The sequence below is a fragment of the Lissotriton vulgaris genome, chromosome 5 (genome assembly GCF_964263255.1).
Source record: "Lissotriton vulgaris chromosome 5, aLisVul1.2, whole genome shotgun sequence".
Lineage (NCBI taxonomy): Eukaryota > Metazoa > Chordata > Amphibia > Caudata > Salamandridae > Lissotriton > Lissotriton vulgaris.
In genome coordinates this window covers 1,853,893,949-1,853,915,178 of record NC_141693.1, presented here as the reverse complement: position 1 = coordinate 1,853,915,178, position 21,230 = coordinate 1,853,893,949, and the positions used below count along the sequence as shown (strand labels likewise).

General features: G+C 44.2%; 1 protein-coding gene across 2 annotated transcripts in view; it reads left to right on the top strand.

Moving 5' to 3' along the window:
• CACNB1 (calcium voltage-gated channel auxiliary subunit beta 1) overlaps positions 1–21,230 on the top strand; it is a 478,106-nt gene that overhangs the window by 252,173 nt on the left and 204,703 nt on the right. For both annotated transcript variants that reach the window (XM_086924331.1, XM_086924332.1), the window contains exon 3: positions 19,455–19,574. In XM_086924331.1, the coding sequence (XP_086780457.1) occupies positions 19,455–19,574 (120 nt within the window). The remainder of the gene's footprint in view (positions 1–19,454; positions 19,575–21,230) is intronic.

The following is a 21,230-nucleotide window of genomic DNA, read 5'->3' as shown; positions in this document are numbered from 1 at the left end:
GGTAGTGTACAACATGGCTAAAAAATATTCGCAAAGCGAATAGTTGTTGCACAGGTGAGACCTATTGGCTTTGCAAATGCTTATTGTCATTAGCTGCCAGTGACTGTTGTTGTCAGTGACAGCAAGACTCCTAATGGCTACAAGAGGTCTTTACTGAGAGCAGTAACATATTTCTTGTATTGCTATCAGTCAATAGCAATACGGGAAATTTCCAGCTGATCGTTGGTTTAAGAGACCACACTGCTACCAATTGGCAATGCGATGCTCTGACTGCAGCTGGCTATGACTCCCACTCTTATGCGGAGAGTGGACCACTGTCCCCTTCATATCCAACTGTGAACAAAACCATTCTCTCCACAGCCCTCTCCGCTTGTGACAGAATAGGACCCGTGTCTTGGGGTTTCATTCTAAGCTAGAACTCCAATTCTAGGTCCCAGAGAGGGTGTAGCATTATAGCCAGAGCTGCTGACTGTGGACCTGAAGAACCAGGTTTGAGTGTTGGCATTCACTCAACAGTCTGTGATCCTTGTCAAATCACTTAGGGTCACGTGCACGTAACACTGGTTACAATTAGTGACCAGTGTGTTGATTTGCGAACCCACCAATGTACGCATAGGTTGGTTTACAAATTAACAATTCTTAGTGGGTCGCAAATTGACCTACCTCACGAATATTAATGAGGTGGGCTACAAATTGCAACCCACTATGATTTGCAGCTTTCAAAGGGATAGCTGCCTTCTGATTCCGGCAGACCACCATTCCTCTGAATGCTTTGAAATAATGCATTTCATTTTAAATGCAACCCATTTTACTTAAAGCAGAACAGGATGTGTTTAAAAAAAATATTCGGAAAGTTAAACAAAATTTTTTAAGTGAATGCAATGGTATACCATACCACTGCCTACTCTTAAAAAAATGTTTGGTTTAACCGTCGCAAAGTCAAAGGGGTCCTCTGGGAACCCTTACCGTTTCTCAGGCAATTCTTCAGGACCTAAATGCATCCTCAATTCCGTCAAGGGATTACCTTATTCCCTATTGCACGACCAACGCTTTCTAGAGAGAGAGTCATTCCCTCATTTTACTCTACTTTGTGTGGGGAACTCTGCACACGTTGTTGACTTCCAGTTGTAGGACACGTACATTGGACCCCGGTAAACATTGTCCTCTCTCTGTTCCCCCTTGTTGTTAAAATTCTCAGCGTGGGTTTCCCCCACGGGACTTTTGGGTTACCAATGGTGAAAAATTCCCACTAGTTTGGTCCATCCCTAATCAGTAACACTGATTACCCCAGAATCAGAACCCGCACTTCTCTGGCTAGCATATTCTTTCGCACCCTTATCATCTCCCATCAACATGGAGGATGTTCCGGGCTTGAGCTTCGACGAGGATACCATAGCCGAGGCGTTAAGAACAGCGCCACCATTACTGACCAACCCCCCTGCCTCTACATCTGGCACGTCCTCTGACGAATGGGCAACCCTAACGGAGATGAAAAAAGAACTTATAAGAATTACGATCCACGGTATTATGATGACCGAATACCTGAGGAGTAACATAGCCCCACAGGGCCTAATCGTTAATATAATTCCAAGACTATTTCTGGAGGACAAGCAATTTAAAGTCGACTGGTGCCAGGTATCCTGGAAATGTACCAAAGACCTACTATTCCTGATCTCGCAAACAGCGAAGCGCCTCTCTGATGCCTTATTAGAAAAAATCTCAGCCCTAAAAGCAACAATGAAGAGCGCCATTAACAAAAATAACAAAGCGGCCTTCACCACTAAGCTTGCCGAGATTAACCAAGAAATGGCTGACCATCACGAATTTCTCTTAAAACAAAAAACAACCAAACTTCAAAAAGACATCACCAAATTCGAGAAAGAGAAAATCTACCCCTATCTTAAGGATGGTTTTAAAGGGAAAAGGACCAATTATTCTTCTGATGATAATTCAGACAACAACAACAGACGTGGCTCAACAAGCAGCGATTCCAGTGGTGGCTATCCTGCAAGAAACCCTCGGGCCCCACCACGTACCAACTGGCAACACGGTTACCAACAAGGTCCAACATTCCATGGCCCGCCCCATATGACACCACCTTGGCAATACCCATTCTTCCCACAAGGCCCTCCACAGTTTTACCCTTTGAATCCGCCACCTTTTCAGGCAGAGGTTGGGGCAGAGGAAGAGGGCGAAAGCGAGGCGGGCAGAAAGGAGTGCAGTGGCAAGACCAGCCGACACCGCCGACAACAATGGAAACCAGGAGCAAAACCTCCAGGGGGAGAAGAGTCTGATTGTCAATCTCTCCAAGAAAGTCCTCTCACCGACGGAGAAGAGCGTTTTGGAAAAAGGTCTCGGTTTTGTCCCTACACCGACCCCAGACAGCTTCCAAGAAATGATTGAAGTAAAACAACTATTCAGGAAAGTGCGCCTCCGTGCTTTCTTTGATAATAAACCTGAGTCTACCAGTCAAGACACTGGTTTGAGGAAACCGTCCACCTTTACCCCCACTGATGGGATGGTTCCCCCGGAAGTCCTGACTTTCGAACGAGCAGTCCTGACGAGCCTGCAGAACAAACCATACGTCAAACAGTTCCACAACTTGACGTCTGCAGAAAGACAAGCGTCCATCAATCTGGGCAAGGATGAATCTATTGTCATTAAACAGGCAGACAAGGGGGGAGCAGCAGTCATACAAGACTATGAGGACTACGACCGCGAATGTAGATGACAACTGTCCAATACTACTCACTACAGACCCCTTACCGAGGACCCCACTAAACGGCTAACGACGACCATCATGAGCCTCATAATTGAAGCGGAGACCAACGAATGGATTAGCAAGAAAGAGGCTGATTTCCTGACCACCACGGAACCTGTCACGCCTTACTTCTATACCCTCCCCAAGATTCATAAAGGGACTACCCCAGTCCCAGGGAGACCCATCGTCTCCGGTATTGGGTCACTCTTGGAGCCATTATCCCAATTCTGCGATGCTTTCTTCAGCCTTTGGTGAAGCAGATTCCTTCATACCTACAGGACACCAGAGACGTCCTCCGTCTGATTAATGAAGTGGACGGTAGAGAAGATGTTGATCTCCTTCTAACTTTAGACGTAGAGGCGTTGTACACCAACATCCCGCAACAAGCCACCTTGGAGGCTGTAGACTCCGTTCTGCGGCAGGAAGAATGGTCCTCCACCACCCCGATAGCCTTCATCATGGAACTAGCCCATATAGCCCTCACTGAAAACTTTTTCAGGTATGAGTCACAACTTTACCACCAGATCCGCGGCACCTCGATGGGTTCGACGTTTGCACCGAGCCTGGCCTGTATCTATATGGCAATCTTCGAAAAAAAACACATCTATCCACCTGAACAGAACCCGTTCCGAGAAAATCTCACACTCTGGCGTCGATACATCGACGATATTCTAGTCTTCTGGAAAGGTGATCGGACCAGCTGTGAAGCCTTCTGCACGTGGATTAACCTGCAAGACCCCTTTTTGAAATTCACAGGCACGATCTCTGAGGAGTCTGTATCCTTTCTTGATCTGACAATCAAACTGGATCCTACAGCAATCACTACAACCCTGTTCAAGAAAGAGACAGACAGGAATAGTCTGCTTTTGTACAACAGCCACCACACCAGAGCCCTAAGGGATAACTTGCCTTTTGGGCAATTTCTACGGCTTCGCAGAAACTGTACATCAGTAACAGACTACAAACAAGAAGCCGAGACCCTCCAACACAAGCTTCAGGACAGGGGGTACCCGACTCGACTTCTCAAGTCATCATCAAAAAGGGCTCTCAATAATAACAGAGACTCACTACTGGAAGTCCATACTAAGGAGAAAGACGACACGATCACATGCGTGACGTCTTACACAAGAAACTCCACGTTCATAAAGAAGACTGTGAACTCGCATTGGGGAATCGACAATACGGCGGGCCTGGAAATACCTCGGCCCCGTTTTGCATTTAAGAGGACATCCAACCTCAAGGATACCCTGATCCATACTCGCCCCAAGAAATCGAGCACCCGCCCAGTTAATACACTCTGGGATCTGCCACCGGTCACGGGACATTACCGATGTGGATCCTGTGTGGTCTGCCCCCAGACTATCCAGGGTAAAACCATAGAACTTCCTAAGGATTTTATCTGGCACCTCAGCAAGCACACAAACTGCAACAGCGCAAGATGTATTTACGTGCTTACATGCCCATGCAAGATGATCTACATCGGCATGACGATGCGCACTGTGAAACTACGCATCATGGAACATAACAGCAACATCCGCTGTAAAAAGACACACACCAGGCTGTATGAACACTGTAGACAACATAACCACCTGGCGGAAAATATACAATGGACTATCCTTGAATGCCACCCTTCCATTAACCAACAGGCCCTATACAGAATGGAACAGCGATGGGTGCACCGTCTCCAGACAGATGAACATGGGCTCAATGATTCTGTGCCTTGGAATATGCTAGCCAGATAATCCTTGCTTGGATTTTTCTTACTGAAGTCTAAGTACCATCCCTCTAAACCCATTAATGCATTCCCCCACAATTGGGTTTACTCCGTTCCAAGATGGCGCCTTGCTGTGAACGCCTACCGGCTTGTGGCTGCCCTCTCTTTCCGCACCACGCTTGTCCGCGTTGCCTAGCAACGCTCTCCACACACGCCCACTCACGGCGCCCGCGGCATTCTGCTTCTTAAGCAGCTCAGCCACACACCGATTCACCGGCTGTCCTGCGATCTCGCCGTTGTGGTAGGGGTAGGTGCTTACAAGCCTAGTGCCTCGAGCGAATAAGGTAAGATGTGGTCTACGGACACGATGGTTCTGTGTATCATCAATTGGCGATCCCCATGGCTTAACCACCTCGGGACCCACTTGAAACCGTCTTGCTCCGTTTACCACGATCATAACCGGAATATTTATTCCATTTAGGTAACTACCTTACAGCTCAGGCCCCACAAGGACAGTCTATGGGGACCGTCTACCAGGGACTAAGGGTAAGGACTTCTTGAGAGTATTCGACCCTGGTGTTCCCATTTTTCCTTCACCCAGTGAAGTGCTCTTGGTCCTGGTTCTAAGTTTCAATTCTTAGTTTAACGAATACACTACCCCTTGGCTGTATAACACATATGAGTGACTAAGCATGGAGTGTATAGCCTGATGTATATCATATTTATGCACCTTTATCATTGATGACATTTGGCACTTACAATGTAAACCCCCTCCCCGCGTATTTAATTTTGTAATTTTTCTCTCTTGCACCTTCACTTTGTTTTGGTAGAGGTCAATGAACCATACGTTATTTTGCATGATGTTTCCACGTGTAAAATTTTCCAGTTGACAGGCCCAACATTGACTGTGCCCTTCTCTCTTTCTCTCCCCACACCTAGGGCGGGAATTCACGTAGGATTCAATCCTGCGCAACCCTGCAGGTTGTATACTAAAAAACTTTCTTTCTAACGGTTGAAACTCCCTGCAACCCTGCAAGTTGATGAGCATTTAGGTCCTGAAGAATTGCCTGAGAGGCATGAAACATGTTGACCGCACCACAGGCGAGGGTTGAACGAGGCCAAATCACCTTACTCTTTGTGTCTCGGTACCCCTCCCTTCACCACTTTTAAATGAGGCAGTGAGCCATATCATTAAAGTTTTCTCAATGGACTCTACTGACCTTTTTTAACTCTTCACTCACGCTCACTACTGCACCCTTTTTTGGCCCCTCACACACATGCATCTATTGGCTGAGGAATAAAAGTACTCCGCTAAAGAGTAGCACTCAGTGCTACCCGACAGGCATTGCACCGCCAGCCTGCCGCTGGAGCAGGAGGCCAATGATGACACGATACAATCAACGGGTGGGATGGCAACAGTCGTCCAGCCTTTGAATTGTGTGAGGCATCCTCAATTCCATCAAGGGATTACCTTATTCCCTATTGCACGACCAACGCTTTCTAGAGAGAGAGTCATTCCCTCATTTTACTCTACTTTGTGTGGGGAACTCTGCACACGTTGTTGACTTCCAGTTGTAGGACACGTACATTGGACCCCGGTAAACATTGTCCTCTCTCTGTTCCCCCTTGTTGTTATAACCCTTACTGTTTGCCAATGCTTTACCACTACCTTTAAGTAGTCAGTAAAAAATATGTTTTGCAACCTGAATTTGGTTGCAAAAAATTAGCGTATTTCTATTTGGAAGGGACATTCTAAACACACCCTTTACAAATAATGATTCGGTATGTAGTCGCAAACCCAAATTGCGATTCTGTAACATGTTACCGAATCACAGTTTGGGTTTCATACATACCAAAATGCTTTTTGTAGTTGTAAATGGACCAGTTCTGAAAATCGGACTGTTTGCAAACACAAAACAGCTTGTTACCTCTGGCCTTAGATCTCCTGTTGCCTAAAACAAAACAAAAAATGTGACCTTGTGTAATGTAACTGATGTTCACGTAAAGCGCTCCAATACCTTCTGGTTGTGTTTAGAATGGGCTTGTACTCACCGGTACTGAGTACCGGCACTTTTCAATGTTCTTTCCTTGAGTACCAGAGCTTTTTATTAGACAAGGAGAGTACTGGTACTCACAAGGCACAGCAGCATGCAGTTATTAGTTCCTCCCGGGTTGTGAGTGAATCATAAGTTACCTGATTAGCTGGTTGTGAAGTGGGATCGAGAAGCAGAGCTTGCGCTGTATTCACTTGCTTGTCTGATTAAACAGTGTGGGCACCTTAATCGTGTCTTGCATCACCATTGTTCACACAACTACACCTTCCCATTGCCTGATTATATTAAGATGTGGCTTGATGTGCAGGGTGGTGTATGCACAATCTGTCTGTCCTGGCCTGGCTCCGGTGCGCTTTGGAGCAGGCTGATTGTGTACCCAGCTGCCGGGCGCATTTTAGCAACCAAAGGTGTTCTGGCTGGGTCTCCGACCAACAATAATCTGCATTGATCTTTGTCTTACCTGTCATATTGAACAGAGGGGAAAGAGGTGGGCCTGCCCTTTTACACAACTGCTCGGATTAACCTCTTCCATGCTCATGACGAGCTGAGCTCGTCATGAGCCACGGTGCTCCGGGGCTCATGACGAGCTTCGCTCGTCATGGCCTGTGGAACGCTCACACGTGGGGATAATTCCCCCACTGTGCTGAACGTTCCACGGAGCCAATGCACCTGTGACGAACTGAGCTCATCATGAGCACAGGAGCACTGTAGCACTGTAGTATTCCCCAGCACAGCGGGGGAATAACCCCCGCAGCGAAGAGGTTAAAGAGATAGAAAAGGGAAACGTGGTAGGTAGACAGAGTGATGCAGAAAAAAGATGGAGTGAGAGATAAAGATAAGGAGAAGAGCTGAAAGAAACTCTATAAAGACAAGAAGAGGAGAATTAAGTAAAGAAACTTAGTGATGGTGGAGAGAAACATAGGAGAGGATGAGGCAGGATAAGGGAGAGTAAGGCAGGCAAGTCAGAGGAGAGAAAGTAGGATGGATAGACAGATAAATGGCAGAGAAAAGCAGGTGCAAGATTTGAGAGGCAGAAATTGGCATGGAAAAGGTTTAGGCACATGAGACAGACAAAAGGCAAGTGGTGTGATTAAATGAGTGGGCATAAAAAAGAGGTGGTTCGTGGTTAGGAGGAGGGGATGATGAGAGAGCAGGAAGAAAATGAGGGAGAAATGTGTGTGGAACCCATGTACCAAATCAACCCCCTGCTGAAGAAACCATCTGCCGACCCAACAGACCACAAGAACTTCAGACCCATCGCCCTGCTCCCCTTCCCAGCCAAGGTCATCGAGAAGGCCATCAATGCCCTACTCTCCGAGTACATGAAAGTGAACCACATCCTGGAAATCTCCCAATCTGGCTTCCGAAGCAACCAGATCACCGAGAACGTATTCCTCCCTTCCAGCGACAACATCCGCTCCCTCCTCGACCAAAGTGAAACCGCAGCCCTCATCCTGCTAGACCTCACGGCCACCTTTGATAGCGTCTCCCACCACACCCTAATCTCGAGACTCCATGACGCCGGCATCCGGGAAACAACACTTACAACGCAACTTTTACAACGCACTACCTTTACAACAAAACTTTTACAACGCAATATCCATTACAACGCATGCCATTACAACTTAACCATTACACCGCATGTCACTACAACGCATGTCATTACAACGCAGTCATTACAACGCATACCTACACTATCCAACACTTACCCTACTGTTGCACCCCCTGGAGTTAAAATAGTAATTTTTACCCCTACACTATCCAATAGTTACCCTACTGTTGCACCCCCTGGAGTTAGAATCGTAATTTGTACCCCTACACTATCCAACACTTACCCTACTGTTGCACCCCCTAGAGTTAGAATAGTAATTTTTACCCCTACACTATCCAATACTTACCATACATGCTTTGTAATGGTATGCGTTGTAAATGTAGTATGCATTGTAGTGGAATGTATTGTAAAGGTAGTTTCAAAGAATTCGTTGTAATGGCATGCGTTATAATGGAATGCGTTGTAATGGATGTTGCTGTGTAAAAAATGCGTTGTAAAGGTAGGCGTTGTAAAAGTATGCGTTGTAACGACATACATCCCCGGCATCCACATGAAGGCCCTGGGCTGGATCCAGTCCTTCCTTACCGGCTGAACACAGCAAACTGAGGAGTGCCCCAGGGCTGCACCCTCAGCCCCACTCTATTTAATGTGTACATGGCCCCCCCCTCGCTGCCATTGTCAGGAACCATGGACTCAACATCATCTCCTACGCCGACGACACCCAGCTGATCCTCTCCCTTGCCAACAAACCCACAGCCGCCAGAATCAACTTCCACAGCGGTTGCCACGTGGATGAAAGATAGTTGCCTCAAACTCAACTCGGACAAGACCGAGATACTCATCCTAGGACCCACCCCATCAGCTTTGGATGACTCCTTGTGGCCTGCCGCATGGAGACCAGCTCTGACCACGCACTTAACCTCGGCATCATACTGGACTCCGCGCTGCCAATGAACCCCCGGATCAACGCCATATCCTCGACATGCTTCCACTCGCTCCGCCTGCTTAGAAAAACATTCAGTTGGATCCCCACAGAATCCAGAAAGATGGCCACCAATGCACTCATCACCAGCAGACTCGACAACGGCAACACACTCTACGACGATGTTACCCAGAACCACCTCAGGAAACTACGGAACATTCAGATTGCTGCAGCCAGATTGGTACCCAACATCCCCCGCTACAGCCACATCACGGAACTCCTTCGAGAACTCCCCTGGCTCTCAGTCAACAAAATAATCCCTTTCAAGCTTCTCACACATGCCTACGAAGGTCTCCACGATGCAGGACCAGCATATCGGAACCACTGCCTCTCATTCCATGTACCCACCAGACACCTTCGCTCCGCCCAACTGGCCCTGGCCACCGTCCAATGGATCCACAAGACTAGAGACGGAGGAAGGTCCTTCCACTACATCGCAGCTGAAACCTGGAACTCCTTGCCTCTCCACCTCAGGCAGACCCTGTCGCTAACCTAATTCTGGAAGGGTCTCAAGACCTGGCTTTGCGACTGAACATCAGCGCTCAGACGGATCAGCACCCCTCCCCCCCTCTCCCCAAACCCCATCCGCTGCCTCTCCACCTCCGCGCCTTGAGACCCTCACAGGTGAGTAGCCGCTCTATGCAAACCCCTGATTGTTTGATTGAATGATAAAATCTGTTTCAAATGGAAAACATACTTTTTTCAGCTTCAAACATCAAAATAGCTGGGCCTGGACTTTGCTGCTTTCAATGGCACATTGCTGTCCCTTCAGCATACACATGCCTACCTCTTTGAATGTGCCTCAGTCTCCATGCTCATGACTGTGTGCATAACTGTGCAAGTGAGTACGGTTTCGGCTTCAGATCACAGCCAAATTTGTGACCAAGGAAAGTTAAATCTATTAGGCACCCTTCAATAGTTCAGAATCCACCGAGTCTCGCAGAGCCTGCTTTGCGTTCTCCATGTGGGCAAATCACGTAATCTCAAACAGAATGACACTTAAGAGTGAACTCAACATAGTTCTCCAACCTATCACCCCATATGCAATGCCTCTTTTCCTTTTCTGAACTATCACTCCTTCTGCTAACCTGCAGTGAGGCTACTTGTATGTTGCCCTGAAGATTTGATAATCTCCTAACTAGAAAGGATTCCTGATTTATCATTACGCATGTTTCTTTCAAAAATTGCCCACAGTACCCATAACTGTTCATAATGTGAAAATACAAATAGCTTTCATGTGCTATATGTGTAGAGGCAAATAGCACATGAAATTTGGAAGTTTCTTTTAATATTACACTTTTGTACACGCATTGACAAAAAGAATACTTCCCAGATGGCAGTATTGTTGCTGTATTATTGTGCACAGTAGCTCTCTAAGAAAATCTCAAAGTAAATGTTTGTCTCCTAGAGCCCCCACCCCCCTTCTGTTAAAATTGGTGAGTACCTGCACTTATTTTTTTCAGTTAAAGCACTGGTCCGAGCTATATAAAACTGCAACAACAACAAAATGCCGTTGCCATTACTCGTTGTCCTGCTCTCTCTGACAGAGGAGAGGGGTGGGTTGTTTCCTGGGCATCAATTCCAAGTATCCCTGGCATGCAGCTCGCATGCCCTTTAACCCCGTTGTACCAAATAGATGTTCTAATTGTGCTAGGACCTGAGAATTGCCTTTGAAATTCTGCATTGTTGAAAGAATGTCAGAATGTGAGCCTGGCTTCAACCCGCAGTGTTTCATTTCTGTGCCTTGGGCCAACACCTGTCCCTGGTCCCCTCTCCTCGTAACCAGTGATACATGATATAAATACAGCCCCAGCCGCCCACACCCTCGCAAGCATACATTCCTCGCCCACAGAGAGATGCCACTCGTCGCCCTCCGCTGACTCCCGAGACCACAGCGGGCCCTGACGCTGCTGACGCATGAAATAATGATGACGTGCGCACAGCACGCACCCAGACGCCCGTAGGCGCCTAAGGATGCGTTGTTACTCAGATCAATGGTCCTTGTTTTGTCAAGTCTACAAGTCTTCAAGTCTACGTTGTCGGTGCTCCTATTGTGACTCGCTCCAGCACTAAAGCTTTTTAGAGGCACAAGAAGTCTAAGGCTGGACCTGGCACCGACTTCGAACACAGAAGTTGATGGGTTGGTGACAGTGGCATCGCTGTCGGGGGTGCAGCAGGTGCAGTGGCCAATTGAAACTTGGCCGTGGTGCATTTTACTACCCCAACCGCAGTCAAAGGGGCCGTTTTCCTTGCATCGTGGCACATGGCATCTTTGCTACCTATTGATGACCGGAGCTCATGAGCTTCATCTGAGACATGAATACGTGAGACATGTCAGCAGGCAATTCCACATTTTGCCCCTAGTCTTTGTATGTTCCATTTAAACGAAGAACTTGAGCTTAAGGCTCAAGTGTTTTTTTAATAGAAGTACTATTTATTTCTTCACTTCTATCTACAGACCTATAAACTGGCATCTGATTGTCAATCTTCCCAGGCCCATTTTTTAGGGTTTCCTAATCTCTCATGCGAACTAGCCATGTTGGAAAGTGGAAAAGCCGGTGTGATTTGATATTATACCATGCAGTGATTTTATATTATACCATGCAGTGATTTGATACTAAACCAAGCAGTCATTTGATATTATTCCACACAGTGATTTGATATTATTCCACGCAGTGATTTGATATTATTCCACGCAGTGATTTGATATTATACTACGCCGTGATTTGATATTACACCATTCAGTGATTTGATAATATACCCTGCAGCAATTTGATATTCCATACAGTCGGCTATCCCAAGGGGCAGTACAAAACTATCTGCATACAGAATAGAAACCACACACACGTGGGGAACCTCAAAGGTTTTACTCTCCAAAACATCACCTCAATAGAATGCCCACAGGTGGATGAATCAAAGACGCTGTTAAACCTCAGTTTGATGAGGCAATGTGTCCCCAAGGTAAGGCACCGCCCGACACATTAAAAATAATGTTAATGATGTACAGAATTATTCGCATGAAGTATCTCAGCAAGTTGGGCCTTTCCAAATACTGCAAAATCCGAAATATTCCAATTCCCAATTGGGCAGCAAAATTAATACCGAAAGACACAGCATCCCTAGTAGCATTCGAAAGTCTTCAGGGAGGTCCTGGGTCACCCCCATTATCGTTGGTTTATACAGGAAATCCTTTCATAGAACAGAATAAAAAGTGTTGATTCGTCATGGTGTGAGCAAAAATATCACATTATTATCAAACACAGCACAGTTTTATTAAATGTCATATTGCCTTAGCATCTAAGCACGATCCCACTACATGAACGTTGATTCTGCCTACTCTTTGCTAATGTCATCTGGAACTAATTACATGATCAACAGCAAACTATTATTAATGAATAGGGCACAGTGCGCTAGTGGAAGGTCCTTGGAAAAGAATCCGTATTGTGACCATGCTGGAAGGTTTTCACCAAGAACTCTGCTTGACCGTGGGCTGCAGAAATAATGAACAGTGAAATGTGCAGAGGGAAACATCCAGTTTGAAAAACATGGCTACCAGCTCCAACTTGAGACCCAGTTGGCAAGAGCTAAGAAACATACTGCTATATGTTATAGTAATTATGTTTCAAAGACAATACGACGGCATCAGTGTGTACATGTGTTAGCACAAGTAAATCCACAGTTTGCACGTTGTTGATGATGCACCAAAATATGAATGCACAAAAACTTTAACACATATGCACACACACACGCTTCCAGCAGAAATACTCCACTCATACACTCAGCACAGTCAGTACAGTCGAGGTATGCTATACAATTGGCTATTAGACAGAACACCTATCATACACCCAACAAGATTGTGTGGGATCCAAAAGCTCTTTGAAGATCCTCACACTTGTCTCTTTTCTGTACCTGAATACAGTATCTGTAAGACATCTGTAAAGATGATCGGCTCATGGTATATATTAAAATGGTTTATTCTCTACGCAAATATGAGTCCTACATAGTGCAGGAAAGACCAGCTACTGCAGAGGAACTCTCCCCACAGACCAAACCGTAACATACGGTTCTGAGCTATGAACATTCTTAGACTCTCTTCAGATCATGTTGTTGTGTACGATTTTAGATTCCGATTGAATTTCCCGATTCATGCCCTTATATAGGTACAATTCGCGTTGTCCTTATATAGGCATAGAAATCCAGTCCTTATTTAGGCATAGCCCATGCAGCCCAAATACAGGCATGGCTACTTCCATCCGTTCATCTACGCCACAATGATTTCTTTGAAAAACAGACTCTTAAGCAGTTAGGCACTTCCAGTTGCTTGAATATTGATTTATCCAAGAACTGTTATTTTACATGAACATCTATTCCTTAGGGGTTCATTCATGACGTTCATCTGCCAGACTTTACTTCAAAGCTGGCATTCCTAAACACCTTCAAGGTATAAATATACCTTCACTTTCTATGGCAAAGCAAGGTGTGGTTCGGTGCAGTTCGACTACCTAATTGCACGACGCAGCTCGCTACAGCAAGTGCCGAAGGAAGCCAACTCTCCAGCTGAGGCACTGATCAGAAGCTGTCCTCTGCCGAGAATCCAGCTCCAGTGTTTTTGACTCCCCTTGCGGGGTGTTGGGAAGTAGAGTCTGTGAATGAGATACCAACCTCTCTCATTCTAAGGTATGGAGCTGATTTGAACCTAGAGAAGCCTTTGGCAACTCTTGGCAAAACTAAACCTATGCTAAAGACCACACTTACTTCTTCCCTCGTACTAGACCTAGGTTAGGTACATTGGGGTAGGCGTATTTATGAAGCACCAGTTGAGTATTTTAGCCTGTGTTGTTTATGTATGTATTTTTATATGTCATGGCACCAGACAATGCTATTACAGTATTATTTTATATTACTGTTTACGCTGTATGCATTATACTTTGCATTCTGTCTAACGATTGAGCAGTTCACCTCTCTTGCATGAGAAAAAAGACTGTTCAATAAACCCCTTTTATTGAAACGTCTGTCTCTCTATTTTTCTCTGCATTTCTGTAGAAAAAAAGCATGCAGGATTGACTGAGTAAAATAGTTATCTATTGTTTCCACGACTCTGAAGATACGTTTCATCCTTGGGAAACAAAGTTGTCATGTTTATGCAGTTGTCATTCGAGAAATTTTCTAGTGACCTCTGAGCTAGCTGGCACTCATAATTAAGTTTAGTATACTCGATAGAGACATACTGACCTCAGAGCCTATTAGGAATATAGGAACTACACTACAATGTAAGCACAGGAATAATATACATTCCTAACACAAAAAATATTCATGAGCATACAAAACATCTCCCTACCACAAAACAGTGATAAGCAGTTGCGTTTGTGTTTGGGTAACTAGGACTTTCCTTGATACACACTCCTAACCTTGTTTTGTGAGAGGACTTAGTTGTTAGTGGCATTTGGATTACTGTCAGTTAATTTGTCATTAGGGCATTCCCAACCCTTTATAGCCTTTCCTTTATTCCAAGCATGACTATTGATTAACTCCATCAAAGGTATTCCAACCTTCTTTACCTGCAAACATGTGGAAAATTTGGATAATCCCTTTCTTCCGGTTTTACCTAACCTTACTCTTACCAAATCTCAATTGTAAAACTTTTCACCGTCATCCTTTTGTCTTCCAACTTACATTTATTCACATGTTCTGCCACCTCTTCCCATCATCCATAGTTACTTAAGATAAGAACATAGCCTGTTTCCTTTCATCTTCTCAAATGGTGACTTTTCCCCTTCACCTTTAGATGTGATGCGATAAGCCCAAATTAAATCAGTCACAGCTTTAAGTCAATCACTACCTTCTCTTGCAGGGAACCGTATTCTCTTCTTTAACACACTGTTGCACTTCTCAACCTTGCATTACTTTGCAGAAAATATACTGAAATACATAAAAGTTCTATTCCATGGTTCTTCAAGAATGCTTTAATTTCGTATAGAACTAGCGGCTCCCTGCTTGTAGCTAATTCCTTGTGTAAACGTTTCCATCAACAATTTCTTGACTTTCGTTGTGGGCAGACAAACTTGACCCACAGCCACTGCAAAAAATTATCATTATCCACCAGGGCTTGCACAGGAGTTGGGCCACCAACCTGAAATGGTCCTGAGAGGTCCAGTGCTATCTTCTTCCTAGCTTTTTTTAGGCACAACAATTTCCTCATTAGCTGACAATGTTGTCTTAGGAATTTATCTGGATTTATCAATCTAGGTGCAGGTAGTGTATAAGCTCACACTTTCTCTTTCATACACCTATCAACAGCTGGCCACCAAAATAAGATCGAAATATATGCTTGGTTCCATTCCTGCCAGGTCGTCCAAAATGTGCAAGCTCCATAATCCTCTTAAATTACTGGGAACAACCAACAGCTAACCCCAATATACTATACCAGTTTAGTGTGAAATGTCATTCACCACACCAGAATACTGAAGCAACTCATTGTCAAGATTTTTCTTCATGAGCCAACCCACACCTAGGTACTCTACTACCAACTCAAGTGTTTCGTCCAATCAGTAGCTTCCAACGAAGCTTGAGAAACTTCCCTGGACAAGCTATCATCACATCTTATTCAACATCAAACTTACACAGTTCATTACCTTGAACTGACAAACAAGAAAGACATACAGCAATGATATTCGTGCTACCTGGAACATATTGTGAATCAAAATTGTACTCTTGCCACTTACAAAATGTTCCGTTACCCTGCCTCCTCTTTTTGATGACAAATGCTCAACTAACGGTCAATGGTCTGTGTACACTGAGAACTCTCACAAAGATTGTCAAAAATATTCCACTCCCCACCAACAAACCAAGGCTTTCTTTACAATTGTGGAACATTTCTTTCGGTAACTCAAAGCAGCCTAGAAGCAAACACAACTGTTTCTAACCCACCCATATGATCCTGAAGCAAAACAGCCCCTGTCTCAACACTGCTGGCCTTTGTCATAATTATCAACTTGCAAAGCGTGTCGAGCAGCTTTGATGATGGAGCTTTTGCCATATCATCCTTTAACAAACTGCATTTCTTTTTCCATTATTCACTCCATTCGTATCTCCTATTTTTTAACAGCTTCCTAATATTGACTTCCTTGTTCGAAAATGTTGGACTATATCTTGCATAATATCCAGCCATTCCCAAGAATGTCTGCAACTGATGTTTGTCTTCGAAAGTAGGAGCATCGATTATAGCTTTTACCAAGCAAGCGTAGAAGTAACTCCAACTTCAAGAATGGTTAACACCTCACCTAATGTAGAATCATGCTCCTTCTTGTTTGCCTCCAATACTAGGATATTGCATCAAAAATATGTTACGTTTCTTACGGCTTTAAACAGTTGATGCATTATTCTGTGAAAAAACGCAGATGCAGGAGTCAAACCAAATGGCATTCTTCGATACCGAAAACCTCCTTCAGGCATAATGAAAGATGTCAATGCTTTGGCCTCCTCATGTAGCTCCACCAGATGCTACGCTGATGACATATCAAGGGTTTTGAGTACCACAGAATCCTTCACATTTGACAGCATGTTACTGGTGTTGAGTAATGCATAACAGTCAACCCATGCGTTACTATTTATATCTAACAAATCCACACAGTCTGTTATTTCCACGTGGTGTGCGAGCCAGAACGATATTCCTTCATGTCCATATTCGGAATATGCAAACTTTGCATGAGAAAGATACGTTATTTTTCATTAGAAACAGTCTGGGTCAATTGTTCGCCTTCCCAGATGTCATTTTATGTAAAAACATAGATTCATTTGTATACAGAAACTCTAGTAGATAATAGGCATCTACTGAGACAGCAGCCGAAAGAGGCAATATGCAAAAGTTGGTCACGCAACCTTTTATATCAACCTGTATAATTCTTAATCCCTAAAAGGCTTACACTCAAAAATAACAGTACAGTAATTGACATTCCCACAGTACTCCTGTCCAGTTGATGTTGGCTCAGATTAGTTACAGTCTTCAGTGCTAGTAACCCGTAGCCCACTTCTGCTTTATCTGGACATGACACCTGATGCTTTTTCAATTGGGTGGACTTTTGAGTCCCATCCATAGGGTAGGGAGGAATGGTGACAATAAATCCTTGGGGACTTGATGGAGGGGTGACCTAGGCATGGTGTGGCAGTGCATGCTGCCGGTATTCAGTCCTTTGAATTTATTTCATGTGTGGCAAAAACATCTCTATGTCCCACTGGTCTGGAGAACGAGGCTGCAGGGAACTGACCATACAAGGACCGATGCAGTAAGCAACTTTACGTCATTCACTCAAGTCAAAGATGGTTTCTTAAACTTTACTGATATTTAAACATATGCTTCACATGATCTAATTTTGTTTTACCCGTAGATTTTAAATTGTTAATTGATGAGGCAACGCTCCCAGTCCCTTTAACAGGGCTCTTTAAGAACTGACACGTGTTTCTGAGCTTTTGTGTCTTTCGATGCTGATGATGCATCTCAGATGCAACTGGACTTCAGGTGCTAGAGTAAATGGAGCACTATAAAGGAAGCTAATGTGTCTCATGCTTTGCATATTTCATGAAAGACGGATCAGTTTCAGATCTTATATAAAAGTGCATACTTTCTGCGGCTTGTGTGAGTATCTTGTGGGTTGGAAATTCGATTTGTGGTGTACCGCAAACCGCTCCTGGGTCTGGTCCGGAGAACTGATGCATAGCACACCGTGGGATAAACCATAATTATAGCTGAAATTATGAGAGCATCTGTTCTTTTTTTTTTTATTTTTTTTTTATTTTTTATTAAAGCTGTTTTCATAGCCTGGAGTTAGCCACAACGCAACCAAGCTCTTTAAATATAAGATCTTAATGGAAGTTGGTATAGTTCATGATCCTGTTGAAGTCCTTCAGAGGAGATGTTTTATATAACAATGTTGGGGTTCTCCAGAAGCAGTAGAGACGGCAGACCTAAGGTTATGGAAAATACCTTTTTTATGCCTACAGGAATTCACAAAGAAATTCCTGGTGAACGTAAGTACGTTTACTATTGCAAATTTCTGCGTAATACATCCTGAAAGATCTGTAGTAGTAAATCCCACTCAAGTGGTGGGAAGTGGGTGTTTCAAGGCATGCTTCACATTCGACTGTTGGGAGTGCTCACAAACGTGCGTTTGTGGGTATTCTCAAACACTCCTCCAACTCCTTTCCAGGCTGGAACTTGCCTGTTACTTCCCTCCAAGGATGAAAAGGGCAAAAGATCACCCTCAGATTTCCTGGGAGTAGAAGGCAAAAGCTTTCTTCCAAGAGAGAAATATTTCCCCCCCACAAATGATATAAAACCGTGCATTTGCACTGGAGGTTCCATTCGTCGTTGTTTTCTGTGCTATGTGAATCCTGCATAGCAGCAATAGCAGTCACAGGATTGACATTCAGAGTAGAAAGGCTAGAAACCTGCGCTCAGAGCAGCTTCCCGAATAGTCTACTGGGAATGGTGGTGAATACTAATAGGTCTTAAAAGTACGTTCAGTGGGAGAGCTAAACCTCCGCACGCACTTTTACTTTTTTATTGGTGTATAGGCATGCCCTTTTTAATCTTATTCTAAAAAATCTTGTGCATTGAAATTGTGCTTGGGTGAAAGTGTCATCTACAAGTGCAATTTACAGGCCATCATTTATAGAATCAGAATCTGCAAAAATGTGCTTTTTCAGATGAATTCTCACATGTTGTGAAAGGAATATCAATTATTTATAAACACGTTTGTTTTTTAAAGGGAGAACAGATATAATCTTCTACTCTCATACTTTCTCTCATGACAGGAAATATGTATGACAGGACATAACTACCACATCCCTTGGGATTTTTTTCAAACTATCAGATGTTCTTAGTGTCTGTTCCAGTTACATCACATTACTGTTATTTTATATTGTTTTATGGTGTTGATGAACGCAGTACCTGGCTTCACCCACTCGCTTTCCATCACGCCGGACTCATATTATTTGAGGCCACCTAGTGTGAGCTGTAAGTAGCCAATAGGACGTATGGACCCAATCATCCTCGAAGACCTGGTCTGTCTGTCAATTTTGTAATTTGGACTACAGGGGGTGCCAGCGAAAACTCAATTTGGTAATCACTTTCAGCAATTGCATCACATTCTTCTATCGCTGGATGACTTCCAGCTTCCCATTTGTTACCCCATAGACCTCATAAGATGTCCCACACATGTGATATATTGCTTAGGTGCATAGTAAAAGTCCAGAAATAAGAGTGGGGCTGGTACTTAGGTTTAATTTGTCTGATTGCTTTCTTTATTTGTTAACTAAGGTTCTGATGGGTGTGGGAGTGTCATCGTTTCTGTACTCTCTTGTTCTGATCGTGTTCCTCTCTTCTCTCCTCCAAGGGGTCTGCAGAATCCTATACCAGCCGACCCTCAGACTCTGATGTGTCCCTGGAGGAAGATCGTGAAGCCCTCAGGAAGGAGGCAGAGCGACAGGCTTTGGCTCAACTTGAGAAGGCCAAGGTGAGTGCTGCACATTCTTTCCTATGTGTGATGCTGTGACTGAGATTAAAAAGTAAAGCCTATTGTACCGACCGATGGTCCAAATGCGCAGTACAATGCAGAGCCTGGGTGGGCTCGCCGACGGACTCAAGAACCCTGATTTGCTTAAAGACTTAATGCAGTTTGTATAACTGGCACTAATGTAAAGCCAAGAGAATGTACCTCTCTATATCCCTGTCCTATCCCCTTTTTCTTTCATCTCTAACTTTTCTGTACTTTCGCCTTACATCTCCTTCACTGTCAAAATTTAAGCAGTAATAGGTTAACCACATATGCAGCCTTATACGATGAGTCTGTCATTCATGGCTAACCCTGCAACAGTATTTGTGATTGTATACAGCATACAAAAATAAATAAATAAATGCTCTTCCTGCCTCATGGCCTACCTGCGTATGCCATTAGCAGCGAGACACGGACCTCCGGTGCTAAGTGCAGGGACACTGCTTCAGACCCAGGATGGGACACACACGCCAAGTCTAGGCTGCCAACATGCTCCAGCTCGAACAGTGGTGCTGGAAATCATAAATGGAAGGGGAGGCTGCAGCAGGCCCTCTGCTCACTGGCAGTGGAGCAGCTTAATTTAGACTCCACCCTTAGACGTCACAGAAGTGCAATTATGTAAGCACATCTGGCACTATACTCATTGACATGTGTAAAACATTTAAATGCATTACTGAAATGTATTCATTGTAGGATTTATTGATTTATACCGTGTGTACTAATGCTTAGTTTAAACATGAATCATGTATTCTTTATTCACATTTTACACTTACAATTCAAGTTATATTTGTATATATAAACATGTATTCTTGTGATCACGTTGAAAGTTGCACGTGTGCATGTATACCATTGTAATCAATGTGCACATTAAATGCTCATTAAGTTAAAAAAAAAGTAAAGCCTCAGACCATCGTTTCCACTGAGAGTAAGTTTGCGCTTTGTGGGAGCGAAGACTCCTGACCTCCGCAGAAGGTCCCATTTAGGTGATACCTGAGAATATTGAGCTAAAGGTATCTAGAGAGCACGTTTGACAACATGCACCTCTGCACGTACCACCTGTGACTGGATGCTCCCCCAGTATAACACACAAAATGACTCCTCATCTCTAATGTTCACTTAAGCCGATTCTTGATCTCAGTACACACATACGCTACCCATTGAAAGTATACATTCCATACAAAGTTTTGGTGTCATTGCCTCATTGTCATGCATTTGAATGAGGATTGCTTCCTCTTATCCACACACAATGCTCTGCTTTCAAGAGGAAACTGTTTTTATTTTGACAGAAATTATATATTATAAACGAAGAACTGAAATATAATAATTGCGCAAGCGGCCACCACTCTTAATGTGTTATTGGCAGGAGCTTTTTTAGCAGAAATTACAGCCGTGAGTCTGCTGGGACAGTTCTCTCCTGCCTTTGCAGTCCTCCATTTGTCACTAATGCACCAGTTTGCTCTACAGAACTGCTCTGAGCTTTGATGGAGAGCACCCTTGAAGTCATGCCACACATTTCCGATTTGACTTAGCTTAGACTTCTGACGAGGCTATTCCAAGACATTTACCATTGTGTTCCTTAGCCATTCGAGTATATCTTTAACTGGTTCGTTTGGCTTG